This window comes from Eurytemora carolleeae, unplaced genomic scaffold, assembly GCF_000591075.1.
Source record: "Eurytemora carolleeae unplaced genomic scaffold, Eaff_2.0 scaffold34, whole genome shotgun sequence".
NCBI classification, from domain to species: Eukaryota; Metazoa; Arthropoda; class Copepoda; order Calanoida; family Temoridae; genus Eurytemora; species Eurytemora carolleeae.
In genome coordinates, this window is record NW_019396116.1 from 330,060 (window position 1) to 355,323 (window position 25,264).

Below are 25,264 nucleotides of genomic sequence, written 5' to 3' on the forward strand. Positions count from 1 at the left end.
ATAAAATTGGCACAAAGTAGTAATTGTGATCACACAGAGACAAATAGAGACTGCTACACTGGGATACACACATTGCAGAGACAAATAGGGACTCTTTCTCAAGGATACACACAGCAGAGATAAATAGAGACTGCTATACACTAAGATACACACAGCAGAAACAAATAGAGACTATACAACACTAAAAGTCAATACCCAGAGATAATAAAGAGACTTTACGACACTAGAAGTCAATATCCAGAGACATTAAAAAGACTGCTTCACTAGAAGATAATTTCCGGAGACAATAAATAGACTATACTACACTTATAGAAGTCAATATCCAGAGATAATAAAGAGACTATAAATAAATAAATGTGGAACTAACATCTACTTTTTTACTCTACAGAGGTTTGGTCCATCACCATCACTGAATTTTAAAGAGACTATACAACACTAGAAGATAATTTCCAGGGACAATAAAGAGACTATACTACACTGGAAGTCAATTTTCAGAGACAACAAAGAGACTATACTACACTTATAGAAATAAATATCCAGAGACAATAAAGAGATTATACAACACTGGAAGTCAATTTTCAAAGACAATAAAAAGACTATACACTACTAGAAGTCAATATCCAGAGACAATAAAGAGATTATACAACACTGGAAGTCAATTTTCAAAGACAATAAAAAGACTATACTACACTAGAAGATAATTTCCAGAGACAATAAAGAGACTATAAACACTTAAGAGATAATATAGAGACTGCTAAACTACAACCTACTAGGGCTGGGCACATGCTTACTTGTTTCAAGGCGTTCGTTATCAGTAAGTTAAAACATTTCAAGTAGCTTTTTGTTTTTCAGCTAAAAACGGACCGTTCATTTCGTTGGGGGAATTTTCCATTTTTTTCAAAGCTACTTTTTGTTAATAATCTTAATATTGTTTATTGCGATAATGGCAGATATTTTTGAAATAGTTAACAGTGCCAGTCGTAAAGGATTAATCATGTACAAATAGCTGGAGAAGTTTTCAAGACAACGTTCAAAAATTTAAAACTAACGGTTCTCGCCGTTTGTTAACAAACTCTGCCGTTAATTTTCAAAAACCATCTGTTTTGTTAACAGAACTGAAATATTTCAGGAAGAGGACCTGCTGACTTTAAATTGCTATCTAAACCATAAGGTCTTCTAAAATGGAATAACCTTTTGCAGTTAAATAGTTAAATTTTTAAACTAAAAACTGAAAATAAAATGAAACTATAGAATAGACAATTATGGTTCTACTTAACACTGAAACAGATAAAAAATTTATTGGATTGTACAGATATATTTGGAAAATTTTCTTTAATAGAAATCTTATCTTTAATTTTGTAATTGTATTTTGTAATTGAGTTTTTTCATCAAATGTCATATTCTTAATTTTCTGTTAATGGAATATTGCAGATATAAAGTTTTTTTAATTAAATGAATATATTTAGCTCTTTAAAACTGTTCCCATATATATTCATGGCTGTTTATTTATATTCGCACACTGAGATTTACGTAAAATAGTATAAAACCAATTGAAAAAATGTCAAGACGACATTTAATAAATTCTTTCGATGTATGGCTCATTTTGGGTTTAACTGTACAATAATAAATATTCAATTGCATAAAAGAGTTTAGGTGACCCTACAGCAAAATTGTCCTAATAACAATTCACAAAAGTGTTCTTCAGCCCATAATCTGGACCAGTAGTGTTGTTAAATAAAAATGATTTAAAAAAAATTATCCCTGAACTCGTTGAGATAAATTCAGATTCATGTAAATTTATCTCGCTTTTACAGAGATTGATGCTATGCCCCATCATCCCATGATATAAAAATGAAATAATTCCCCCTGCTCAGCTGTTTTTTTTAAGGTTAAGATCTATAGTAAATTGCTTCTATCAACTTATTCTATTATATCAATTAGATTTGACATTTCACTCAAAAATATCTAATTCTTGAAGGAAATTTTTTACTTAAAGAAAAGTCTATGGTTCATATTTTGCTGCATAAGAAGATGTTGATTTAAAGTTTGAAACTAAAAAATATGGTGAAACTTTACAATCTTATGAATAAGGATTATGTTCCTTCAAGTTTTAACCCAGATCAAAATATAAATTATTAAAGATTTATTCACACACAATACAATTTTTTAATTAAAAGTTTAGATTTTTTTTAGATTAAGTTTTTGCAAATCAATTTTTTAAAACTTAAATAAAGTTTTTTTTCTAATCTCATTACTTCTTTAAATTGCAGGTATGTAATGATTCAGGAAATCTTAACAGTCTCATTGCAAAACCTCTCATGGCATGACACAAGACATGGCATTAACATGCAATTAGGATAGCACTTTGATCTACAATAATACAATTAATCAAATCAAAATCAGATGTAACATTTAACCTATGCTTTGTTATTTTTCCAAGGCCAAAACTGCTTGTAAACATTTTGAGATCTAGTTATCTACTCTAGTAATATATTCAAATTTTAAAACTATGCCTCTAAATTGATCCCTAAATTTTAGGCATACTTTCAACAAGGATACCCAATAACAATTAATTTAATCCTTCAGTCTACTGTTTACCTACTTAATCCAGGGATTAAGATTTTAGGTTAATTATGGTGCTTGTCAACTTTGTCTGAACTTAAATCTGAGAATCAAGGAAAATCTTCAGAAATATTCAAAATGGAATTGACTTAAGCTTATACACAACAAAAGTCATTGATCAATATGCGTTCTAACAAAATCAAGATTACAGAAGTTACAATCTCCACCTAGATTTAAAATTCAGTGATGGTGATGGACCAAACCTCTGTAGAGTAAAAAAGTAGATGTTAGTTCCACATTTATTGAAAATATATTTCGGTCTGGGTTGACCCTCGTCAGTTCTTGAGATTGTTTCTTCACAAAGATAAAAAACAAACCACCTAATTAGCCCTACAAGCTAGGGTACAAGATTATGTTTCAACAGAATAATGGATTATCAGAATATACAAGTTTTTAATATTAACTACCATTCAGACAAAGCTTCATTGAGCTGCTTTATATTTAAAAATAACACGTGTATATATTAAAAGCAAAAAATCATTATTTATTTTAGTTCATTTACAACATGTGTATGAACATATTTCTTAATCATTTGACTCCATATGTTCATTTTATGATTCGATAACCAGGTTTAAGTTTTATTTTATAAATCACTATACAGTATTTTCCTGAGTAGTGGGGGCGGGATTCATGTCATTTCTTTATTGCTACTTAACTTAAAAAGACTTGTTCTGTGGCTGTTAACATGCTTTTTTATGTCCTTACAAATAATTTATACCCATTGCTTACCAACTATCAAGATCTGTAGGCAAAGTACATCAATTACTACTTAATTCTAAAACCAACTTCATCTTTATTTAGACCCACTTTCTGTTGTTTGAGGTCAACAATTTTAAGAAGCACTTGGCATTAAAGATAATGCATTGAAAATGCCAATCTAAACCCCAAAAAATATAAAATCTATCAATTGTTTGCTTCAAATTTATTCCCTAATCTTATTACTGGTTTTCAAAATAAACATGATATATTTTCAATAAACAGAGAACAGGCTGTCATTTCCAAGGATGTAAGGCAAGGAAAGTCATTTCAGAAGTGTACACATCTTTAGTACTGCAGTGTACTGTCTCTGGGCGCTAATGTAAACACAAGAGGGATGTCAAAGTCTGACATGGGATCCATTATTCACATAAAAAATCAATAAAATATTCTGGTCATAGGAAATTATTATGTGAATATTATCAAAATTATCAAAATTTAATGCTTTTAACCTCCTCGGATACTAAACGAACACTGATGCATCTATTATTGTTTAAAAATTCCGCCCAGAGAGAACTGGTTTCAATATGTACACAGAGTATACACAACCGCAATTGACTTTCCTTGCCTTACATTCTTGGTCATTTCTAAATAATTAATATCCAGCAGGGATCTGAATTTTCTCCGGCAGGCTTTGTCCTGCCTCACCTCCACCTGACAAGTAGTCATCAACTGATCTCTCCCTGTCTGTCCACTGTACAGTACACTTGTACGCAGTTGCGGATTTGGGGTTATTCTGTTTACCCTGGAGCCATGGAGTACACTCAGTACCATATCTGAAATATAAGTAATTAAACTAGGGTTTAAACAAATTTTTATTCTGGAACAATCGGAGTTTGTAAATACCTAATAGAACTTATCCTATAGCTGTTAAAACGGCAAAAATTTTAACAAATTAAGAGATTTCAGGCAACTTGCAAATATCAAATCTTGCATGACGTCGCTGGATTTATGAAAGTCACAATTTGAATGTACTAAATTTATCATTTTAAAACATATATAACTGCCAGAAGACTTAAATGCTGTGGCATGGTAGACTGTATGGTTGTGGCTCATGACCATGCTGAAAGACAAAAAAGCTTATATATGGCATGGAAGGAAAAATGTTGTGGCTTTTGGCCGTCTGCCTTCCCCGGCTCCCTGGGTAGTGGAGAAGTGTAAAATACGTTTCCTGTGTATCAAGCTTTTGAACCAGCACATGTAATTGAGACCTACTATAGCTGACTGGAAGTTTTTTATTCCTGATGCGAAGTTACTCTGGTTACGTAGGTGCAGAAGTCAGTCAGGGTGAAATTGTGATTAATGTCATGGTTGTATAAAAAAGCATTAGTTTTCGTTCTGTTTATTATCAATATTCAATCAATCAATTTGCTCTGTGAAATCAATGAATTTGAGAAAACACAATTGTTCAAAGAAAGGAATAAAAAAGATTAGTGTTTTAAAGTATAATTTTAGAAAAGATTTGAATAAAAGAAAAGAATTTTTGATGGTTTTTGGGAATTTTACATTTCAGGATTGTTCAGATTTGTTCACTGAAACTTCATTAAATCAAGATTTTTTGTTAGGTTGAAAGAATTTGTGTAACTTGCATTACTATCCCATTTGTGCATCCATTTTTAGTTTAAGCGGATGTAATATTCAAATTTATGCAAATGTTTACAGGAAGAGTTAACTCTACATTTTGTGTATACAATTTTCTCTTCCTGTGTTAAAGATGGTAAATTTTAAAACAGAAAATTAAATAAATAAAATAGTGTTTTGGGCTTTGTAAGACTGAATAGTTCATTGATTGAATCTTGATTCTAGATTAATTGTGTGTAATTGAAAATAGTTCAACCGCTGTGATTGTACTTTTTAGTTTAATATCGCTTTTGACCAGGGTGACTTTCCACTTTTTTACCAATTTTTTGTTCTTTCAACCACTGGGTTTAACATTTTTTCTTACTTGATTTGCTATAAAAATGTGTATTTATTTCTTACAGTGGCAGAAGACAAAAAAACAATATAAAAAGTGTAAATGTGATGATTGAAGTAAAAAAGTAATATAACAACTTGCATTTCCAGGGGTTGAAAAAAAACTTGAATTTTAAAATGTATAAACTAAAATTGGCTGAAGATATAAAATTTGTAAAAAAAGTTTTCAGTAATTATTCTTAGCTGAGTATAAACTCAACTGCTCGTTCAACAGCTGTTTTTTCCCCCCAAAGAATATATTATTGCATTGATGTGAAACTATTCAAAACTGAGTGCATAAACATTCAAGATTAATTTCATATAAAAAAATTATTATGTTATTTAGGTCCAAGGGGTTTCAAAGGTTACAGTCTTATTTTTTTCAAGCAATTCACACAGGTCTGCCGCTTTAATAACTGTAAAAGCTAGGAGTGCAAAGGTTGGCCCAGCTCGGATATTCAAATGTTCTTCGGTTGGGCGTGAATTGTTGACTATTCAGAGCTTTTGAAATCTCCCTGTTAGATGGTTAACGAAATCCAACTGATCCAGAAGGAAATGTAAATCTTAATTTACCTGAGTTGATAATTATCTCCAAGTTTGCACTTGAGAGTATAATCTATCCAACATCCAATATGTTCCACTGATGTGTAAACTCCAGGGATAGCGTCACCACAACCAATACCCCACGCTACAATACCAACCTTAAGTAAAATTACAGTTAGAATTAATAAATAGATAAGTTTCTAATATGTAACCGGATATATTTCTAATATGTAACCGGATATATTTCTAATATGTAACCGAATATATTTATAATAATATGTAAACAGATATATAATATTTAACCGGATATATTTCTAATATGTAACCGGATATATTTCTAATATGTAACTGGAATATGTAACCGGATATATTTCTAATATGTAACCGGATATATTTCTAATATGTAACCGGATATATTTCTAATATGTAACCGGATATATTTCTAATATGTAACCGGATATATTTTGATTTTCTCAAACTTGTGCGTAAAATCAAAACTAGATGAGCTATAAGCTGTCACAAAGTTGTTAATAATGTAACTGTCGCATAAATTTGACCTTCTCCTTCTGTTTAGTTTGCAGTGGATTGAAAGTGACCCTTCATGCTTTTGGGCAGTTCATCAAGGACAGAGAACTCCCTGTATATTTCTCTCAAATAGTGTTCTAATTTCCATAAAAGGGGTGTCTACACGCTAATGCACAGTGTAAACTCAACTCAGCTGACGTTACTTCAATCCCTCGCAAATACCGAAGAATTTTCTTAGATATAAAACAGCTTGCAAACAAAGTAGTTCATAAATTAATAAAACTAAGTCCTGCTTCTTTGATTAGTCACGAGTTTATAGGGAACTGCTATGAATTAGACATGCTGTACAACTGTACAAACGTCATTTGTGTGTGTTTGTATACCTGGACAAATCTGTCTGGATTGGATTTCATTGGACAGACAAGAGGTCCCCCACCATCCCCCTTACAGGCATCCTGACCAACCTCCCCTCCAGCACACAAAAAACTTTGATCCAATCGGAAATTTCTAAAAATTATTTTTAAGATCTGAAACTTTTATTTTTAATCATCGCTTTTCAGTGATGTCATGTTTTTCATTAATAACTGTTTGTAATTGGAAATTAAGAACATGATAAAATCTATTAAATGTTGCAAAATATTAAGAATTTGATATAAAAGATATAAAATTACACTTAATTCGTAATTTAAATCAATTTTTAGGGTAACTTTATATTCCTTAACTAACCATTTTTTAAAAACATTTAAAGCTTTTCTCTGTAAAATATATCATTCGCTTGTTTACTGGTGTACAGTATTCAGAGGCCATTCCTTTCAACATTACAGTGGTCGACCACATGATGTCCAACAATTGTGGTCGTACTATGGTCGTATAAATTATCTACCTATACAGATAAGTATTTTGCGTGATACATCTAGCGGTCAAATTATCGTCCCCCAAAGTACGTGAACAAGACGACCACCAAATTGAATTATTTACCATTTTAAAAAAAAGTTAAAAAATAAAAAAAGTATTTTACTCGAATTTTCGTGCAGGGCTTCATTTTCAGGGTAAAACATTGACAAATTTACATCTTCTTTCGGAACATTATCAACTTACCTTCCAAGCCTGGTTTTCTTCAATGAGCTCAAGCACTCCTGTCTTTCTACCATTGGAAGGGAAACCTCCTTCAATACAACTTGATATTCACCATCAGTCCATTTATCTTTGCCCCAACCCTGAGCAATAAAGAAAATATAATTTTATTAAAATTTATTTCAAACTTGCCATTCAACGTTTTCAAGAAGTGTGAATGGAAAAATTTTCATTTCTCATCAAAATTGATTAAATAAAAAAAATAAAAATAAATAAAGCTTTAAGATTCTACAACATCAAAATTTCATAAAATTGTGAATTTTTGAAATGCTGAGCATGATTAACTTCCAAAACTCTTCTCTAAGAGCTGGGAACTCCTGTATTATGGATATCGAGATCAATTCTTGATCTCAATCTTTTGTTTATTCTGCATATTAGTTAAATCTTTATTTCTTATTCCGTACATGCTAATGGTTCCCAGTCAGGGGTTGAAGGGAGTTTTGTTCATGAGAGGAATAATTAAAATATCAAAGGATATCGAGATCAAACGATCGGGATTATGATGATTCCCAGCTCTGATTAGCTGAATAATTTACCTTTACAAAACACTCAGATTCATCCACAAATTCTTCTCCTATATCAGGTAAACATATAGTGTCGATATGCTCGGCCAGAATGAAATCTAAAACATATAGTGTCTATATGCTCGGCCAGAATGAAATCTAAAACATATAGTGTCGATATGCTCGGCCAGAATAAAATCTAAAACATATAGTGTCGATANAAATCACCCCCCCCCCCCTTCCTAGCTGGAATAGGGTTAATATGGTAAAAAAAAACATCTAAACTAAAGATATAGCCTGCATGGAGCATTTCCAGATAAAGTGTACATATTTAATTTTTGATGAAGTTTTCACAAAATCTAAATATTCTATTTGCTGAAAATATTAAAATCAGAGCTAGCAAATATTTTCCTGACTGTCTACATATTAGAATATTTCTCTATATTGTATATTTAGAAAAAAGATAAATGTTTATATAAAGATATATTCTGTGGGTCTATCTATAATTGGGCAATAATAAAAAAGCGAGACAATTATCCTTTTCTGTAGATTTATCTACATATAGTCTTCAGGCTTTTTTTTATAGAACTTATTATGTATAAAAAAGGAAGACATATATTTTCTTATATACGCTTCTTTGTGTCCAATAAACGCTAAAATGGCTAAACATTTTTGTAGCAACTCACTAGTCGAAGTTGAAAAATATTGCCCGGAAATGTCTAAATTTAATTATTCATAAAATGTAAATTAAACAAAAAATCCGCGAAAATAAGAAAAGATTTAAAATGGCGACTTTCAGAGCAGCTGCAGCAAGTTCAAAGCTACTAGTTCTACAAACTTTGATATTTCAAACTTAGATTATTTGATCAAAAAGAAATTACAAGTTCAAAAATATCAAAGATCTACGACATTGAGTTGCGAAGATACAGTGATGAGAAAATCAAAGTTTGTGACAATGACTCAGTTCCATTTTTAAAAGTTTCTTAAAATTTACAATGTTGTAGGAAAAAATGACCTTGCTCGAGGAAAAGTAATGATGCAGTATTAGCCAGGTTCTTTATATTGAATTCAGGATGTAGAACAACTTCCTTAACCTACCAACAATATTGGATAAAAACAATGTTATCACAGTTATTAGAATGTTGCAAGCTCTCAAACAATAATCGATAACAATTTTGTCTATTACATCTTAAAGCTAAAACTAACAACAAGTGTTACGACACTTTAAAGTCAACACAGTCTTGACAACTGATGCTACTTTTCACACTCTGGATCAATGTGGTATCACGGTGGACTAGGGTCAATTTGATTTCACACCGCACCGACCCCTGTTGTACCATATCCTATGCCGACTCTGTCAACTTTAATTGCCTCGGCCAGACTTTTTAGAGTACCCAGCCTGTCATAGACCTATTTGACCTACTTCACACGTACAAGATTAGTGGTTAGAGTAAACATATTTTACAGTACCTAGCCTGTCATAGACCTATTTGACCTACTTCACACGTACAAGATTAGTGGTTAGAGTAAACTTATCTTCCTCCATATTTTTCTTTCAACACTCTCATTTAACAATAAAGGAATTCTAGATATATCTGAATTTCTTTCGAACAACGCAAGTTTTAAGATTCATGATGATAAAAGGAAAAGTTTTATAAACTCAAGACCAACTTTACACCATAAGGGAAGCTAAATTCTTAAAGCTATGAACTTGATAGCGGATAGCAGAAAATTTTATTTCGAAGCTATTAAGTGCTTAATCAGTAGATATGCATTCTACTTGGCAGAGATAGATGTTGTTTGGCTCCTATTTGGTAGAAGCTGAAAGCATTAAACTATAACCATTAAATCAATAAGGATTTATAAAATACTTTTATATGAAGGGATTACCAATACAAATGCTTTGACCCAAGAGTGAATATTATGGAAAAATCAGCTTTTTACCCTTTCTTGACATTTCAATTCATTTAACAATTGCGATTCACGAATAGCGGTAGTGTTAGACCAGACATAAACTTCAGTTTGTATATCATAAGCAATTTCACTTTTGCTCTTACTTAGAAATTGCATAATTTTTAATAAGACAGAGTTTCCCACAAGGTGACGAATCTACACAATTTCTTAACTTAATTTTCTCCTTTTAAATTCAGAGCTCCTTGCAATTTTTTACTTCAATATTTGATTAGACAATCATTGAATAATATTAAACGATCGTCCATCATTATAGGAACAATAAGCGTAATTGTATACATGTACCTTCCGATCTTGATGAGGAAGAGGTTCACTGTTGGTTTGTGTATCCCATTCTCCACATCTTACAATCAACTGTCCTGGCTCTTTTCTATATACATATAAAGTTGCAATTTATGTTTGTCTGTCTATCTGTCTGTTAGTTTGTCCTATCATAACTCAGGAACACCTGGACCAATTTGCCTCAAATTTTGATTGGGAAACTAAAGAGAGCCAATGAAATGGAATGCTTGCTTTTAAGATTCTGAGTTGAGTGGGTCGACTTTTATTTCGAAAATTTAGTTTCCCAGTAAAAGTGCGGGTAAACGGCGGGAGATAATATGAGTAACATGGGCAAAGCTGGGTTTCCGACCTAGTCTTAAATAAATTATCAAGAATTTTTATAATACAATTTTTTAACTTACACAAAATCTTTCACTTTATGGGCTGCTGTCAAAACAACTCCTGGTGCTATTAAAGAAGCCCCGCCTGCAAAAACTTTCACCTACAAAATAAACAATTAAAAAAACATTTTTACTATATCCTGTCTTTAACAATGTTATTGGTGGAAAACGTTAAAAATAAATACTAATAATTATGGAAACCATGTGATCTGGAAATAATATTGTTCCCTAGTTAAATAGTAAATGTACGTATGTAGGTACCCCGGGGGTGACTTAGGGTAACATTTTGTTTTACATTTTTGAAATTCCATTGGCAACGCCGAGCATTTCAGCTAAAATCATGATTTAATACCAAGTGCGGGTAAATGGCCGTAGTAGCTTTGAATAATAATATAAACCTGGGCAACGCTTGGGCACAACAGCTAGTTAAAAATATAAGAAATCAATGTTAATGTAACATTATTATATTTAGATAGATAGATATGTATATTTCGGATAGCATCACAATCAATACATTTTATATTTCATAATTTATAGCTGTTTTGATTGACTGGCCCTCCGAAGTTTCATACATACATTTAATTTTTTGAAATTAAAAAAATTTATGCATATTACAAAGCACAAAGTAATTTAGAAGGAAGGAGAAAAAGTAATGGATTTCTAATTTTTGTATTTGAATTCCTTCATGTTGAAAAGTTTATCTTACCTCTTCAAAGACCCCGTAACCTGAGGAGGTGGTCTGCACTTTTAGAATTGCACAAATATGCGGCCATTCACCAAACTGAGACTCTCCATCCTAATTAACAGAGATAAAATAGTTTCACTGTTAGCACCAGAGCCCGAAATTTAAAGGGAGTGTTCAAAAAAATGAAAGGGGGTATAGGCTTACGCTGAAAAATATTCGATGGTCATAGCTACTAATCTTACTTCTATTGGTTTGCGTCTATAAGGAGAACATTGTTAAACACAACTCATTCCGAAGACCATAGCGTCCATAGAAATTCACAAAGTTGCAATATTCGACTCGGATTGTAAAAAGATCAATTTAATTCCTAACAAATCATTCAGACATTACAACCTATAACCATCGATTTTTTTTCGACGCATTCGTATATAGTTGATATTTCATAATATTTTTTATTCNTGTTTGATGTCCAAATATGTCAAATGATACATCATTGGAAAGCTCTTATGCTCTACTTTTAGAATCTGCAAAAAAATTGCAATTTTTTGCAAAATCCAGTTATATAATAAAAATGCTTGCAAAAAATGATAAAATATACATTTTCGAAAAGCCCTTGACCATACCAATTCAAATATGCAAAAAATGTTGCAAAATTTTAAATAACCTGATGGGTAATTAAGAAAAGAAAAAATGTGCAAAATTCTTCTGACTGGTTGTATGTAAATAATTTGCAAAAAAATCTAAATAGCTAAATATTATTAAAATCTGATTACTTAAATTGGGTCAAAACAAATATTTATTTTGATCCAGGAAAAGCTTGTCATTGAGGCAGCGTGCCTAGGAAAATTCAGAAAATTTCAACAGCCTCAGACCAATACTTTTTGAGATATGCTAAAAACTACAGGAGGCGTCAAATTGTCCCCCCAACAGAAATAGGGTTAAGTGCACGTACTTTATATAAAAAAAAAATACTATGAAGTACAGGAAAATAGGAAATTTTTGTTTGTTTGTCAGACAAACTATATATTTTTATGAGAAATTAAGAAATTGAGAAATTTCTTGTTTATACTTAAAAATTTCTGCTTTTATGGGGTTAACGAAATTTTTAAATCTTAAAAAAGATACCTTGTAATTTTGGACCCTAACGCCAAGTCCATAAAGGTTTCTTCTTCCACACCTAAATTAAAACACTTTTAAATTTTTCAAAACTGATTTTTAAAATCTACACTTCTGTATAAAGATGAGAAGAAATTCTTTATGTCTGTTTATCTATTTGTAGATTTAGACATTTCTTCCATCAAATTAATTTAAATTTTTTATATTTTTATAAATTCTTTATATTTTGACAAGCTCGACATTTTTTTCCCATTGTCTGTTTGCAGAGGGCTGACAAAGGGAATAGTTTGCATAAAATTATTTATTCCATTTATTTCAAGTTTTAATCTTCAACATTTCAAGAGAAGCTCTTAAAACCAAATTTTTAATATCACGGAATTATTGATTTAAAAAACCAATATATATTTCTTTGATTTATAAATGCGGTTTGTAGTTTTGTTTGAATCCTATAAACGTCAATACGGTTGAACTGATTACCGATCAAGCTTCATTTTTTGTTGAACCTCACAAGTAGGGTTTCCAGCGAAATGAGAAAATTTCGCATTTCATCACGTTACGTTCGAAGAAAGTAAAAAATGCAAAAATTTCCCTTTTTTCGGGAAATTTCTCATTTTTTCGCAAAACAGATTAATGAGAAATTTTTAAAGAAATGGTCGCATTTTTTTGGTACGAAATTCCGCATCGTTTTTGCTTCCATCGCAAAATTGATTTTCGCGAAAAAATACTCACAAGCAAAGTTTTGCCTATTTGAAATTTTTAAAACACAGTTAATCAAATTTTATGAAATGCATTTCAGTAGCCAACCACCAAAAATGAATTAAATCTTTGTCACAAACACACATTTTTGAATCCCTATTTCTTACCAAACCCAATGTCGTAGACCTTAGATATTTTAATCTATGAATTCTGTTAATAATCTTAGTTTGAAATATAGAAGGTGCTTTACCATCAGGTTGAAAAATTGCATATGGTGGAGAAAACTTGAGTTTTTGGCAACAACTCAATTCCTTTTAAGAGTTGAAACTAATGCATAGGATGTAAGGAGAGGCTAACAATTAATTCACAGAATTAGTTGGCTAGTACAGTGCTAACCAGAAAACTCTGAAATAGGAAAACGACTTTTAGACTCTAAATATGACATTAAATAGTCCATTCAGCATGGGACAGGGCAATTGTACAAAGTAAACAGACCCATTTCACTTAATCAGTGATTTTAAAAGTGTGTAGTAAAACTATTTGCTTTGTAAGAACAACAAATACACTAAAATATTCCTATATTGTCGTCTTCCTATTTCGGAGTTTTTTTTTTCACTGTAGACTAGTAGAATAGTGGACTACTAGTAAACGCTTTTCTACTTTATGAAATATCACATTTTTTTACTAGGCATAAAGCTTTTCTTTCATACTCCATGCACTGAACATAAGAATACTTTTCAAATTTAAAAAATCTACGACATCGGGTTTCAAAGATATAAAGATTAGAAAATACTAGTTTATGAAAGAACTCCGTTCCTTTATTGGTTACATATTAAATATTCAAGATATAAACTTAATTGAAAACATTTTAGATTTTAATCTTCCGTCATTTTACGCAAAGTGGTTAAATGAGTATCCACAAAAAATTTGGTCTCCATCGGCGCGTCGGTTCAGTTAATTTTATGGTATTTATCTTTAGCGTCCTTACCTGCTTTGAAATTTTAATGGAAGTTTTGTTTTTGAACAGTCTCCAGTGCACACAGCATCATCTATATCTCCCCCTGCCTCATCCCCGCCATATCCACCAGCTCCCTCTTCAGTCTTACCATCAGCACCCTCTTTACCACCATATCCACCATCTCCAGTTTTACCACCTGCAGCACCATCTCCACCACCATAACCACCATCTCCATCTTTAGATTTGTCCTCTGCATTTCCTCCATAACCTTCTTCTTCTTCATCTTCATCACTTTTATCCTCATCATCCCCTCCACCTCTGTAACCTCCGTCCTCAACCTCCTCGCTGGAATCTTCTAGAAAAAAATATTTTACAAGGACTGAAAGCGTAATCTTGTGACTCTGCATTTAAAGAGGGCAATGTCCGATTTACAACTGAACCTTTCGTCAATTCAGTGATGATTAAAGGGACTGTGTGTAAACATATCGAAATCCGCTTGTATGATCAGCTGAAAATTTCGATGTGCACTGAGTAGCGCATTGAGTCTCCATTCTGAACTCAACGTAGCACACACGGAATTTTTCAGCTGAACATACACGCGGATTTCGATATGTTTACACACAGCCCCTTTAAAAATCACTAAATTTAGGCAGCTTTGCGCCCCTTGCAGTTTTTCACATTATTGTTTCGTTGTTTTGAAATTTAAATATAAATATAATAATGTAATAAGATGTTATGAAAATAACGATTCTGTCAGATTAAATATTGAAATATTGCAGAAAATCTGAGTTTGTGGAAAAATCTTTTCATGGTTTTTTGTTATTTTTACCTGTGTTTCCATAGCCTGGGGTGGGTGTACTCACAATAGGAGCTGGTTTACCTGTGTTTCCATAGCCTGGGGTGGGTGTACTCACAATAGAAAATTAACTTCTGAATTATTTCTAGAAGCTTTCCACATTTTATCTGTTAAATTAGAAATTATGGATGATTTATTTTCAAGCATTTTAAACAAAAGTTTTCCGCATTTCTAGTTAAATCTATATTGAAATAACAAACGATATTAATATTTTGATTTCTAAATGCTGTAATGATTTTTAAATTATAAAGGAACAGTTTGTTTTTATTTTCTATTTTGTTTATATTTTACCTTATCAAATCAAAAAATCTTTTTTTGTCTCATTAATGCGTAAATACTTGAAAATTGACATTGATATGAATTCCGGTAATTGTCTCAAAACCAGGATATGTTCCGAAAACGCGACATAAGCTAAAATCCGGTAATTGTCTCAAAACCAGGATATGTTCCTAAAACGCGACATGAGCTGAAATCCGGTAATTGTTTCAATATAGGGATATGTTCGAAAATGAAATCAAGAATCATCAAAAACTAATTCTCACACCTTATTATTAGTTAAAAATTGACATTTATTGTTTCAATATATAGTTTTAGCCATTTTTTATAAATATATGGTGTAATTTTGTTCTACTCGACTTGGATTTGAAGATATATACTCTTGAAAAAGATAACTTTGCAGATTTGGCTCAGTGTTGGAAATGGAAAAGTGTTAGTTTTGGAACTAATATCCCCTGAAAATTCGATTCTAATATCTAAGAAATTTCATTTTTCAAAAAAAATGAGCATTTTTGCCTCTAATTTTAATATTTAAACCATAAAAGTTTAAAAGCTTGCATTTAAATGCTTTATTACCCTTAAATGGTTTTAAAAAAACATCGCCGCACGCCAAACTTATCCCAACTAGGGTTTCCAATCTCAATTCCGTTGAGCGCAATTGTTAGGAGTTTACAGGGATCGCAATTGCGCCCAAGTAAAATACAATTGCGTTGGAGAACATAATCCCACCTGATCAAAATTGTGCGTAAAATCGCAACTAGAGGAGCAAGAGGTCACCAAGTCTCGTTCCAGTTATGTCGCATAAATGATGTGACTTCCAATGCAAAGTGGCCGAGATTAAGAACTTAAAAAATTAACACAACCCCCCCCCCCTTTCAGCCAATTTTTAATGTTTATTTCAGCACAGCGCAGGTGCAATAAAAGAATAAGTATTTTTTCTTTCAAGGAGTTTATCGAAAAAGCTATTTTATTTTCAGTAAGAAAGTGTATTAAGAGTAATTGTATTGCCTTATCTACAGGACCATTATGTATCCCAAGGGACAAGTGTGGGGAGGGGAGGTAGGTGGAGGGGGGAAGAGAAGGAGGGGGGGGTCAGTGTACAGAGATAATTATCATTTTCAACCTTCAAATTTTTTTTTAGATTTTTCTTAATTGGGTTATTTCCCCCCACACGGCCCCCCCTCCCCCCTAGATGTTTAAACAGTAAATGCGAAAGAAAAAGTTTTCTAAATCTAAAAGGAAACTTCTGTTTGTCCAAATGCATCAACTTTTTACATTAGAACCATTTCAGTCTTTATCAATTACACAGCACAATCCTAGAAACGAGTGAGCACACGCTCATTTATTGAAAACTTCAAAAAAATTCTTAAAATCTACAATAAGAGTGGAATTTACTAAGATACATCGTGTACTTCTAGATGAACACTCCCTTTAAATTTACCTTGCAACAGACATCCAAGCTACCAGGGCACATAAGATCTGTAGAATCCAGTACAGCAAGTTCAGGGCTGCTACTTTCTCCCCCAAACCTTGAAGGGAAATCAAAATATAATTGATCTAAGGTGAAAATTTTAGAAATTGGATCCCTTAATAGAGATAGATTATCTGAATATCGACTGTGGACACTTTTGATTTCCGCTTTATTCGCTCTTTTTTCCTCTTTTTGGATATTCTTACTGGATTCCAACAAATGAGAGTTCTTTCATTAAATGGCCAGCAAAAGTTCGAATTTCCTGGCTTCTGATTGGCTGTTTGATTGGCTCAATTTTAGACACTTGACTATATACAAATTAAAGATTGAAATAAAGTTATAATAAACAAAAAGAGGAAATCAAGCATTTATCTCAATTTTCAGCTCTAAAGTCTAAAAAGTGGTTTTGTTATTTATTGCAAAGAAGTCATGCATATCGCTATAAAAGTTGTATAATCCAAGCCGGTACAACCTGTACCGTCCAGTCCGGACTACCCAATGTAAAGACGACCCAACACGTTTCATGCAACACATGTATCCTGGCAAGATCTCGATGCATGAAGAGGATTAAAACAAATATAGATAATTATTTACCAAGGAGCCGGGGCTTACGCTCCCTGATAAAGTTTGATTTGGGACATGTCAACGGACATAGGAAGACGGAAACTGTCTCCAGTTTATAACATATAGGATTTTATTTGGGACATGTCAACGGACATAGGAAGACGGAAACTGTCTCCAGTTTATAACATATAGGATTTTATTTGGGACATGTCAACGGACATAGGAAGACGGAAACTGTCTCCAGTTTATAACATATAGGATTTTATTTGGGACATGTCAACGGACATAGGAAGACGGAAACTGTCTCCAGTTTATAACATATAGGATTTTATTTGGGACATGTCAACGGACATAGGAAGACGGAAACTGTCNGGGAAGGGACAATTATGAACATCTGTAAGAAATATCCGGTCACATGATATTCTGTAAACTTGCAGTACATTGTACATAATTTATAATCTATGTTTGTAAACTTCTACGTAAAACAAAATTATTCATTTGAACTGTGTTTCAAATGAATATGTAGCATGGTTAGCTTAAACCCCTTTTAATACGTACATTCAACTTATAAATATGTGCGGAGATAGCTTAACTACGTTATATCTATCCTCACTAATCCTTAAATATGTAAAACTATAGACTAGCTGTGTAATGTGATTAGATTATATTCCTGCGTAATACTATGAATACATATTGGAACTTAACATGTAACATATAGATTTTGTAAATCAAATCAAATCTGCTTTGATTACAGTGTAGAGTAATTGTCCCCTGTTGAGTATTCGAGTTGAAGTCATACCTCGTTTAGGGTAGAGATTGTTTAAGGGCTTGATAAATAGCCAATGCTTGTGTCCTTTTGAGGCCTTTAGAGCCAAATCCATAGCTTGTTCGATAGCTAAACTTGTGTCCTTTTGTGGGATTTAGGGCTGAATCCATAGATTGTGTCCTTGTGTGACATTTATAGAGCCAAATCCATAGCTTGTTTGATAGCTATGCTTGTGTCCCTGTGTGGCATGTAGGTAGAGCCTAATCCATAGCTTTTTCAATAGCTATGCTTGTGTCCCTCTGTGGCATTTACAGCCAAATTAATTGCGAGATTGATAAGCAACGCTTGTGTCACTTTGTGGCATTTAGAGCCTGATTAATAGCTAGATTGATAAGCTACTCTTGTGTCCCCATATGGCATTTAATAGTACGGTACACACTCAAACCCCTTCAAGTATACAATCCCTTTATTTATTGTTCAAGTAGATATATGAAGTATACAAACCCTTTATTTATTTTTCAAGTAGATATATGAAATATACAAGCCCTTTATTTATTTTTCGAGTAGATATATGAAACTTACAATCCCTTTATTTATTAATCAAGGTAGATATATGAAATATACAAACCCTTTACTTATTTTTCAAGTAGATATATGAAGTATACAAACCCTTTATTTATTTTTCAAGTAAATATATGAAATATACAAGCCCTTTATTTATTTTTCAAGTAGATCTATGAAATATACAAACACTTTATTTATTTTTCAAGTATATATATGAAGTATACAAACCCTTTATTTATTTTTCAAGTAGATATATGAAGTATACAAGCCTTTTATTTATTAATCAAGGTAGATATATGAGGTATACGAACCATTAACTTATTTTTCAAGTAGATATATGAAGTATACAAACCCTTTACTTATTTTTCAAGTAGATATATGAAGTATACAAGCCCTTTACTTATTGTTCAAGTAGATATATGAAATATACAAACCCTTTATTTATTTTTCAAGTAGATATATGAAGTATACAAACCCTTAACTTATTTTTCAAGTAGATATATGAGGTATACAAACCCTTTACTTATTTTTCAAGTAAATATATGAAGTATACAAACCCTTAACTTATTTTTAAAGTAGATATATGAAGCATACAAACCCTTAACTTATTTTTCAAGTAGATATATGAGGTATACAAACCCTTTACTTATTTTTCAAGTAGATATATGAAGTATACAAGCCCTTAACTTATTTTTCAAGTAGATATATGAAGTATACAAACCCTTTACTTATTTTTCAAGTAGATATATGAAGTATACAAACCCTTTACTTATTTTTCAAGGAGATATATGAAGTATACAAGCCCTTAAGTTATTTTTCAAGTAGATATATGAAGTATTCAAACCCTTAACTTATTTTTAAAGTAGTTATATGAAGTATACAAGCCCTTAACTTATTTTTCAAGTAGATGTATGAATCATACAAACCCTTAACTTATTTTTCAAGTAGATATATGACGTATACAATCCTTTTATTTATTTTTCAAGGAGATATATGAAGTATACAAGCCATTAACTTATTTTTCAAGTAGATATATGAAGTATACAAACCCTTAACTTATTTTTCAAGTAGATATATGAAGTATACAAACCATTAACTTATTTTTCAAGTAGATATATGAAGTATTCAATCCTTTAACTTATCTTTCAAGTATATATGAAGTATTCAAGCCATTAACTTATTTTTCAAGTAGATAAATGAAGTATATACAAGCCCTTAACTTATTTTTCAAGCAGATATATGAAGTATAGATAATACAAGCCCTTTATTAATTTTTCAAGTAGATATATGAAGTATACAAACCCTTAACTTATTTTTCAAGTAGATATATGAAGCAAACAAACCCTGAACTTATTTTTCAAGTAGATATATGAGGTATACGAGCCATTAACTTATTTTTCAAGTAGATATCTGAAGTATACAAACCCTTAACTTATCTTTCAAGTATATATATGAAGTATACAAACCCTTTACTTATTGTTCAAGTAGATATATGAAGTATACAAACCCTTTACTTATGTTTCAAGTAGATATATGAATTTGATCCATGTACCACTACAAGCGCTACACGCTGATCTAACAGTTTGATCCATGTACCACTACAAGCGCTACACGCTGATCTAACAGTTTAATCCATATACCACTACAAGCACTACACGTTGATCTAACAGTTTGATCCATGTACCACTACAAGGACTACACGCTGATCTAACAGTTTGATACATGTACCACTACAAGCGCTACACGCAGATCTAACAGTTTGATTCATGTACCACTACAAGCACTACACGCTGATCTAACTGTTTGATTTATGTACCACTACAAGCACTACACGTTGATCTAACAGTTTAATCCATGTACCACTACAAGCACTACACGCTGATCTAACAGTTTGATACATGTACCACTACAAGCGCTACACGCTGATCTAACAGTTTGATCCATTTACCACTATAAGCACTGCACGCTGATCTAACAGTTTAATCCATATACCACTACAAGTGCTACACGCTGATCTAACTGTTCGATTCATGTACCACTACAAGCACTACACGCTGATCTAACAGTCTGATAAGTATACCACTACAAGCGCTACACGGTGATCTAACAGTTTGATACATATACCACTACAAGCGCTACACGCTGATCTAACAGTTTAATCCATATACCACTACAAGCGCTACACGCTGATCTAACTGTTCGATTCATGTACCACTACAAGCACTACACGCTGATCTAACAGTTTGATACATATACTACTACAAGCGCTACACACTGATCTAACAGTTTGATCCATATACCACTACAAGCGCTACACGCTGATCTAACAGTTCGTTCCATGTACCACTGCAAGCGCTACACGCTTATCTAACAGTTTGATCTATGTACCACTGCAAGCGCTACACGCTGATCTAACAGTTCGATCCATGTACCACTGCAAGCGCTACACACTGATCTAACTGTTCGATTCATGTACCACTACAAGCACTACACGCTGATCTAACAGTTTAATCCATGTACCACTACAAGGACTACACGCTGATCTAACAGTTTGATACGTATACCACTACAAGCACTACACGCTGATCTAACAGTTTAATCCATGTACCACTACAAGCGCTATACGCTGATCTAACAGTTTAATCCTTGTACCACTACAAGGACTACACGCTGATCCAACAGTTTGATCCATGTACCACTACAAGCACTACACGCTGATCTAACAGTTTGATCCATGTACCACTACAAGCGCTATACGCTGATCTAACAGTTTAATCCATGTACCACTACAAGGACTACACGCTGATCCAACAGTTTGATCCATGTACCACTACAAGCACTACACGCTGATCTAACAGTTTTATCCATGTACCACTATAAGCACTACACGCTGATCTAACAGTTTGATCCATGTACCACTACAAGAAATAAAAACCTGAGTTGCTTTGTAGTAATCACATTTTTTGCTTCCGCTTTCCCGTAGAACTTCCACTTTCTTCAGTTCCTCATGAAGTTCTATCATTTTTGGAGCTTGTCTAAATAAAGAAAAAATAATACATTTTTTTTAGTTAAAGAAATCTGAATATTTATTTATTACATGTTAGATTCCAAATGGTACCATTTCAATATTTGACTGAGCTGACCATAGATTAATTAAAATAACAGATGGGACACTAGATATCGTCTTTTCAATATTTCTGTGTGTTTCGTTCACAATAACCTTGATGCAAAGCCCAAAGAAGTTACTGTAGTCGTTGTAGAACAAGACAGAGAGAAAGCCTGTTAAACGCCGGCTTCGTGTAACTCCTTTGGGCTTCAGCTTCCAGGTTATTGTGAACGAAACACACAGAAATCTTGAAAAGACGACATCTAGTGTCCTATCTGTTATTTTAATTAATCTATGGAGCAGACCAGAATATCCTTTTTTTTCTGACTAAAAATTATGATTTTTAATTTGATAATAATTGTTGTTAAAAGATGGGAATACAACAATATCTATCTCATGTTTGCTCAGATAATGTTGTACAAAGGGTACAGTTATGAATCGGAGGTAATATTCTTTATTTGGAGGTAACTTGAATTTACGTGACATTATTCCCTTTAACTACATTTGCAGCGGTGTACAACGGTGTATTTTTACAGCGGTGTACAACGGTGTAATTTTACAGCGGTGTACAACGGTGTAATTTTACAGCGGTGTACAACGGTATAATCTTACAGTGGTGTACAACGATATAATTTTACAGCGGTGTACAACGGTATAATTTAAAACCCTAATTCTGTTGGAATTTATAAGAATTTTCACCCAGCTAACTAGGTACAGGGTATTTTGATAAATATAAAAACTGAGAGACTAAGAATTATAACCATTGTAATTCATAATTTAGAAAGTTAAAACATTTTACGGATAACAGGCTTACTAGTGTAGGCATCATAATACTAAATCAAATTAATTTAAAGGGTGATCTAAAAATTGTTATTCTTTTCTCACGGTAATTTTGAATCCTCATCTCTCAAATCCAAAAGTTTCCAAGTTAAAGCGTTGGAGCAATTAGCTCCAACTGAATCCAAAAGTTTTCGATTCTGTTAAATTGACATCAAATTCAAACACGATATTCAATTCATTTCTTTTCTAATTAAAAATCTTATTTCTTTGTCTCTTTTTTACCTTTAATCCCAGAAGATAATAATAAAATAACAATGAAATCAAAGTTTAGTTTAAAAAAAGAGTGTCACAATCTGGGTTTCTTTATGTATCTTTTTATAAATTCTATGTTTGGATTTTCAACCATACATATTTAAACTTTAAACAGATAAAAAAACGGTTGAAATTTTAAAAAAGAATGCAGCTTCAAAACTTATAAGTTTGTTTAAAGATCTTTTAATGAAAATAGAAAAATTTCTTTTTATCTTTATTTTTCCTAATTTTATTTTATAATCTATATATCTTTGTAAGTTTCTTCAAACTGACATTTTCTCAATTTAAATTTTATTAAAGATTGGTTGTTTGAATACCCAGTTTATGCTGGTAACCAACCATCTTGAAACTTCGGGATTTAATTTTCAACTTCGCAGAAACTTTTGACTGCAAGCAGGATTGCAGAGTAGGGCTGACAAAAGCTCCAAAACTATAATTTGAAAAATATCGGAACCAAAAGTAGATAATATAATGTTTTTTTAAAATTTTAACCTCGCTTTGACTTTTTAAACGATTTTTTTTGTTCTTAAAAAGCTCTCAAATTAGATTGAGTGGTAGGGCGCTCAAAGTTTCGTCAACAAACGAAAGTTTAGCGATTTAAGGAATTTTGAAAATTAACAGTAAATATTATGAATCGTTACAATTTTAGTTAAAAACAGAAGCTTAAAGAATTAAAGAATTATTTAAGTTATTTAAAAAAATAAGTTGAATTGCAAATGCATTTGTCTAAATATAATCTTGCAGTTAGGTTCAAAGTTCAAATATTTAGAAACCTCAATATGAATTTTGACTTCAAACCACTATAAAGCCTCTTCAGGCTTCAGGCTTCAGACTTTCACAAACATTGGGTTTAGATTACAAAACAGGTCAAGGGTATATTTAAATTCTGATGTTTATAAGAGTTAACATACCTTGGTTTCTGAATAGGCTTACACTCCCCATCCTCTGGTATAAGGGTATATTTAAATTCTGATGTTTATAAGAGTTCTCATACCTTGGTTTCTGAATAGGTTTACACTCCCCATCCTCTGGTATTAGGGTAACCTGTATAAATAGGCGCAATTGCTGTCCTTGTTATGGGGAGGGGGATATTTTTGATAGATAAAATAGGAAGTTTTGTAATAATTAAGGGACAAAGGTACCTCTAAGCCTAAAAAAGGGGTTCAAAAATTGCAAGCTCTCACGTAAAATTGATGAGAACTTTGCGGAATAGTTCTTAAAAACTAAAGCTAACAAGTTTGTTAGCTTTCTAAGTCTCCCTGTCTAAAGCTACAAAAAAGCATAAGTAAGTGCGGTAAATTCACAGCATTTGACACTTTATGGGAGGGAGATAAGGGGGGGGATATCCAATATTTATGAGGGTTGTAGGGGGAGTGGGTAACATATATTTTGCTCCTATAAACCTGAATTTCCTCCCATTCCTCCCCTACTCCACCATAGCGAGCAGAATCCATCCCAGCTCCGAATATTGACTAAAACAAACACAAAATTTAACTTTTAAATATTTTAAGTCAAAGAAATGAATCCCTGCAACAAACTTAAATATCTTTAAAGTCTGCCCAACCAGATTTAATGAAAAGCAAAAAGTATCTGTGAAGTGAAGTAGTAGTAATGAATCTATCAGGCCCGTATCTATAGGAGGGGGGCACAGGGACACATGCCTCCCCTTCTACCCAGAAGGGGTGGAGGCAGATTATGTAAGACAAAAAAAGAGGAAGGAAAAAATGAAAGGAAAGTGAAAACGAAAAGTGAAGAAAAAAGAGAGGAAAAAAATCTATTTCTTTCACCAGGTTATTAATACAGGTTATTCTTCTTCAGATTTAAAAAATGTTATTTATCAACTATACCCTAGAGTTAAAAGGAACAGTATGGGGACAAATTTAAATTAAAGATTTATTTTTTTAACTCATACTCCAGCTTGCAGGTGTACTTCTATAAAATTCAATATGAAGAAAATCCGCCAAATTACAATATTTTCAAAACCATGTATCTCTGATAAGACTTACTAAATTTACCCGTCAAGGTAAGGATGCCATAGGATACCTAAAATCTGATGGACAATTAATCGATAAAAAGAAAATATGTTTAATCGCTTATTATCCCAGGTAGCAATTTTGCGGAAAATCCGCGGAAATTTCAAGGAATTTTTTACAGGAAAATCCGATGAAAATGTTGACAGAAATTCTGAGGAATTTCTCTTAACTCATTTCGAGGAATTTCTCATAACTCATTTCGAGGAATTTCTCTTAAATCATTTCGAGGAATTTCTCATAACCCATTCTTAGGAGTTTCTCGTAACACATTTCAAGGAATTTTTTTAACCAATTCCAGGGAATTTCTTGTTACCAGTTCTGGAAAATAACTTGTGCAAATGTCGACCAAATTTGTGGAGGAAAGTTCTTCAGAACCAATTCCTGGGAATTTCCTGGGAACTATTCCCAAGAT

General features: G+C 32.3%; 1 protein-coding gene and 2 long non-coding RNA genes across 3 annotated transcripts; all 3 read right to left on the minus strand.

Annotated features, from left to right (window-relative positions):
* Positions 1–3,959: 3,959 nt before the first annotated feature.
* LOC111695412 (serine protease 55) lies at positions 3,960–15,044 on the minus strand (the record flags this gene model as incomplete). The annotated part of the gene is made up of 12 exons (XM_023464734.1): positions 3,960–4,154; positions 5,905–6,032; positions 6,783–6,906; positions 7,498–7,616; positions 8,070–8,155; positions 9,052–9,130; positions 10,293–10,377; positions 10,691–10,770; positions 11,376–11,465; positions 12,480–12,531; positions 14,155–14,479; positions 14,954–15,044. Coding segments are annotated over 12 exons (1,440 nt in total), but the record flags the coding sequence as incomplete, so codon positions are not given.
* Positions 15,045–16,613: 1,569 nt separating this feature from the next.
* Positions 16,614–18,474, minus strand: LOC111695426 (uncharacterized). Its single transcript, XR_002763867.1, has 2 exons — positions 18,091–18,474; positions 16,614–16,785 (listed from the first exon to the last, which is right to left on the minus strand). It is a non-coding gene; the product is annotated as an uncharacterized LOC111695426 (long non-coding RNA).
* Position 18,475: 1 nt separating this feature from the next.
* Positions 18,476–24,317, minus strand: LOC111695424 (uncharacterized). Its single transcript, XR_002763866.1, has 4 exons — positions 24,223–24,317; positions 23,814–23,863; positions 21,557–21,656; positions 18,476–18,504 (listed from the first exon to the last, which is right to left on the minus strand). It is a non-coding gene; the product is annotated as an uncharacterized LOC111695424 (long non-coding RNA).
* Positions 24,318–25,264: the final 947 nt, after the last annotated feature.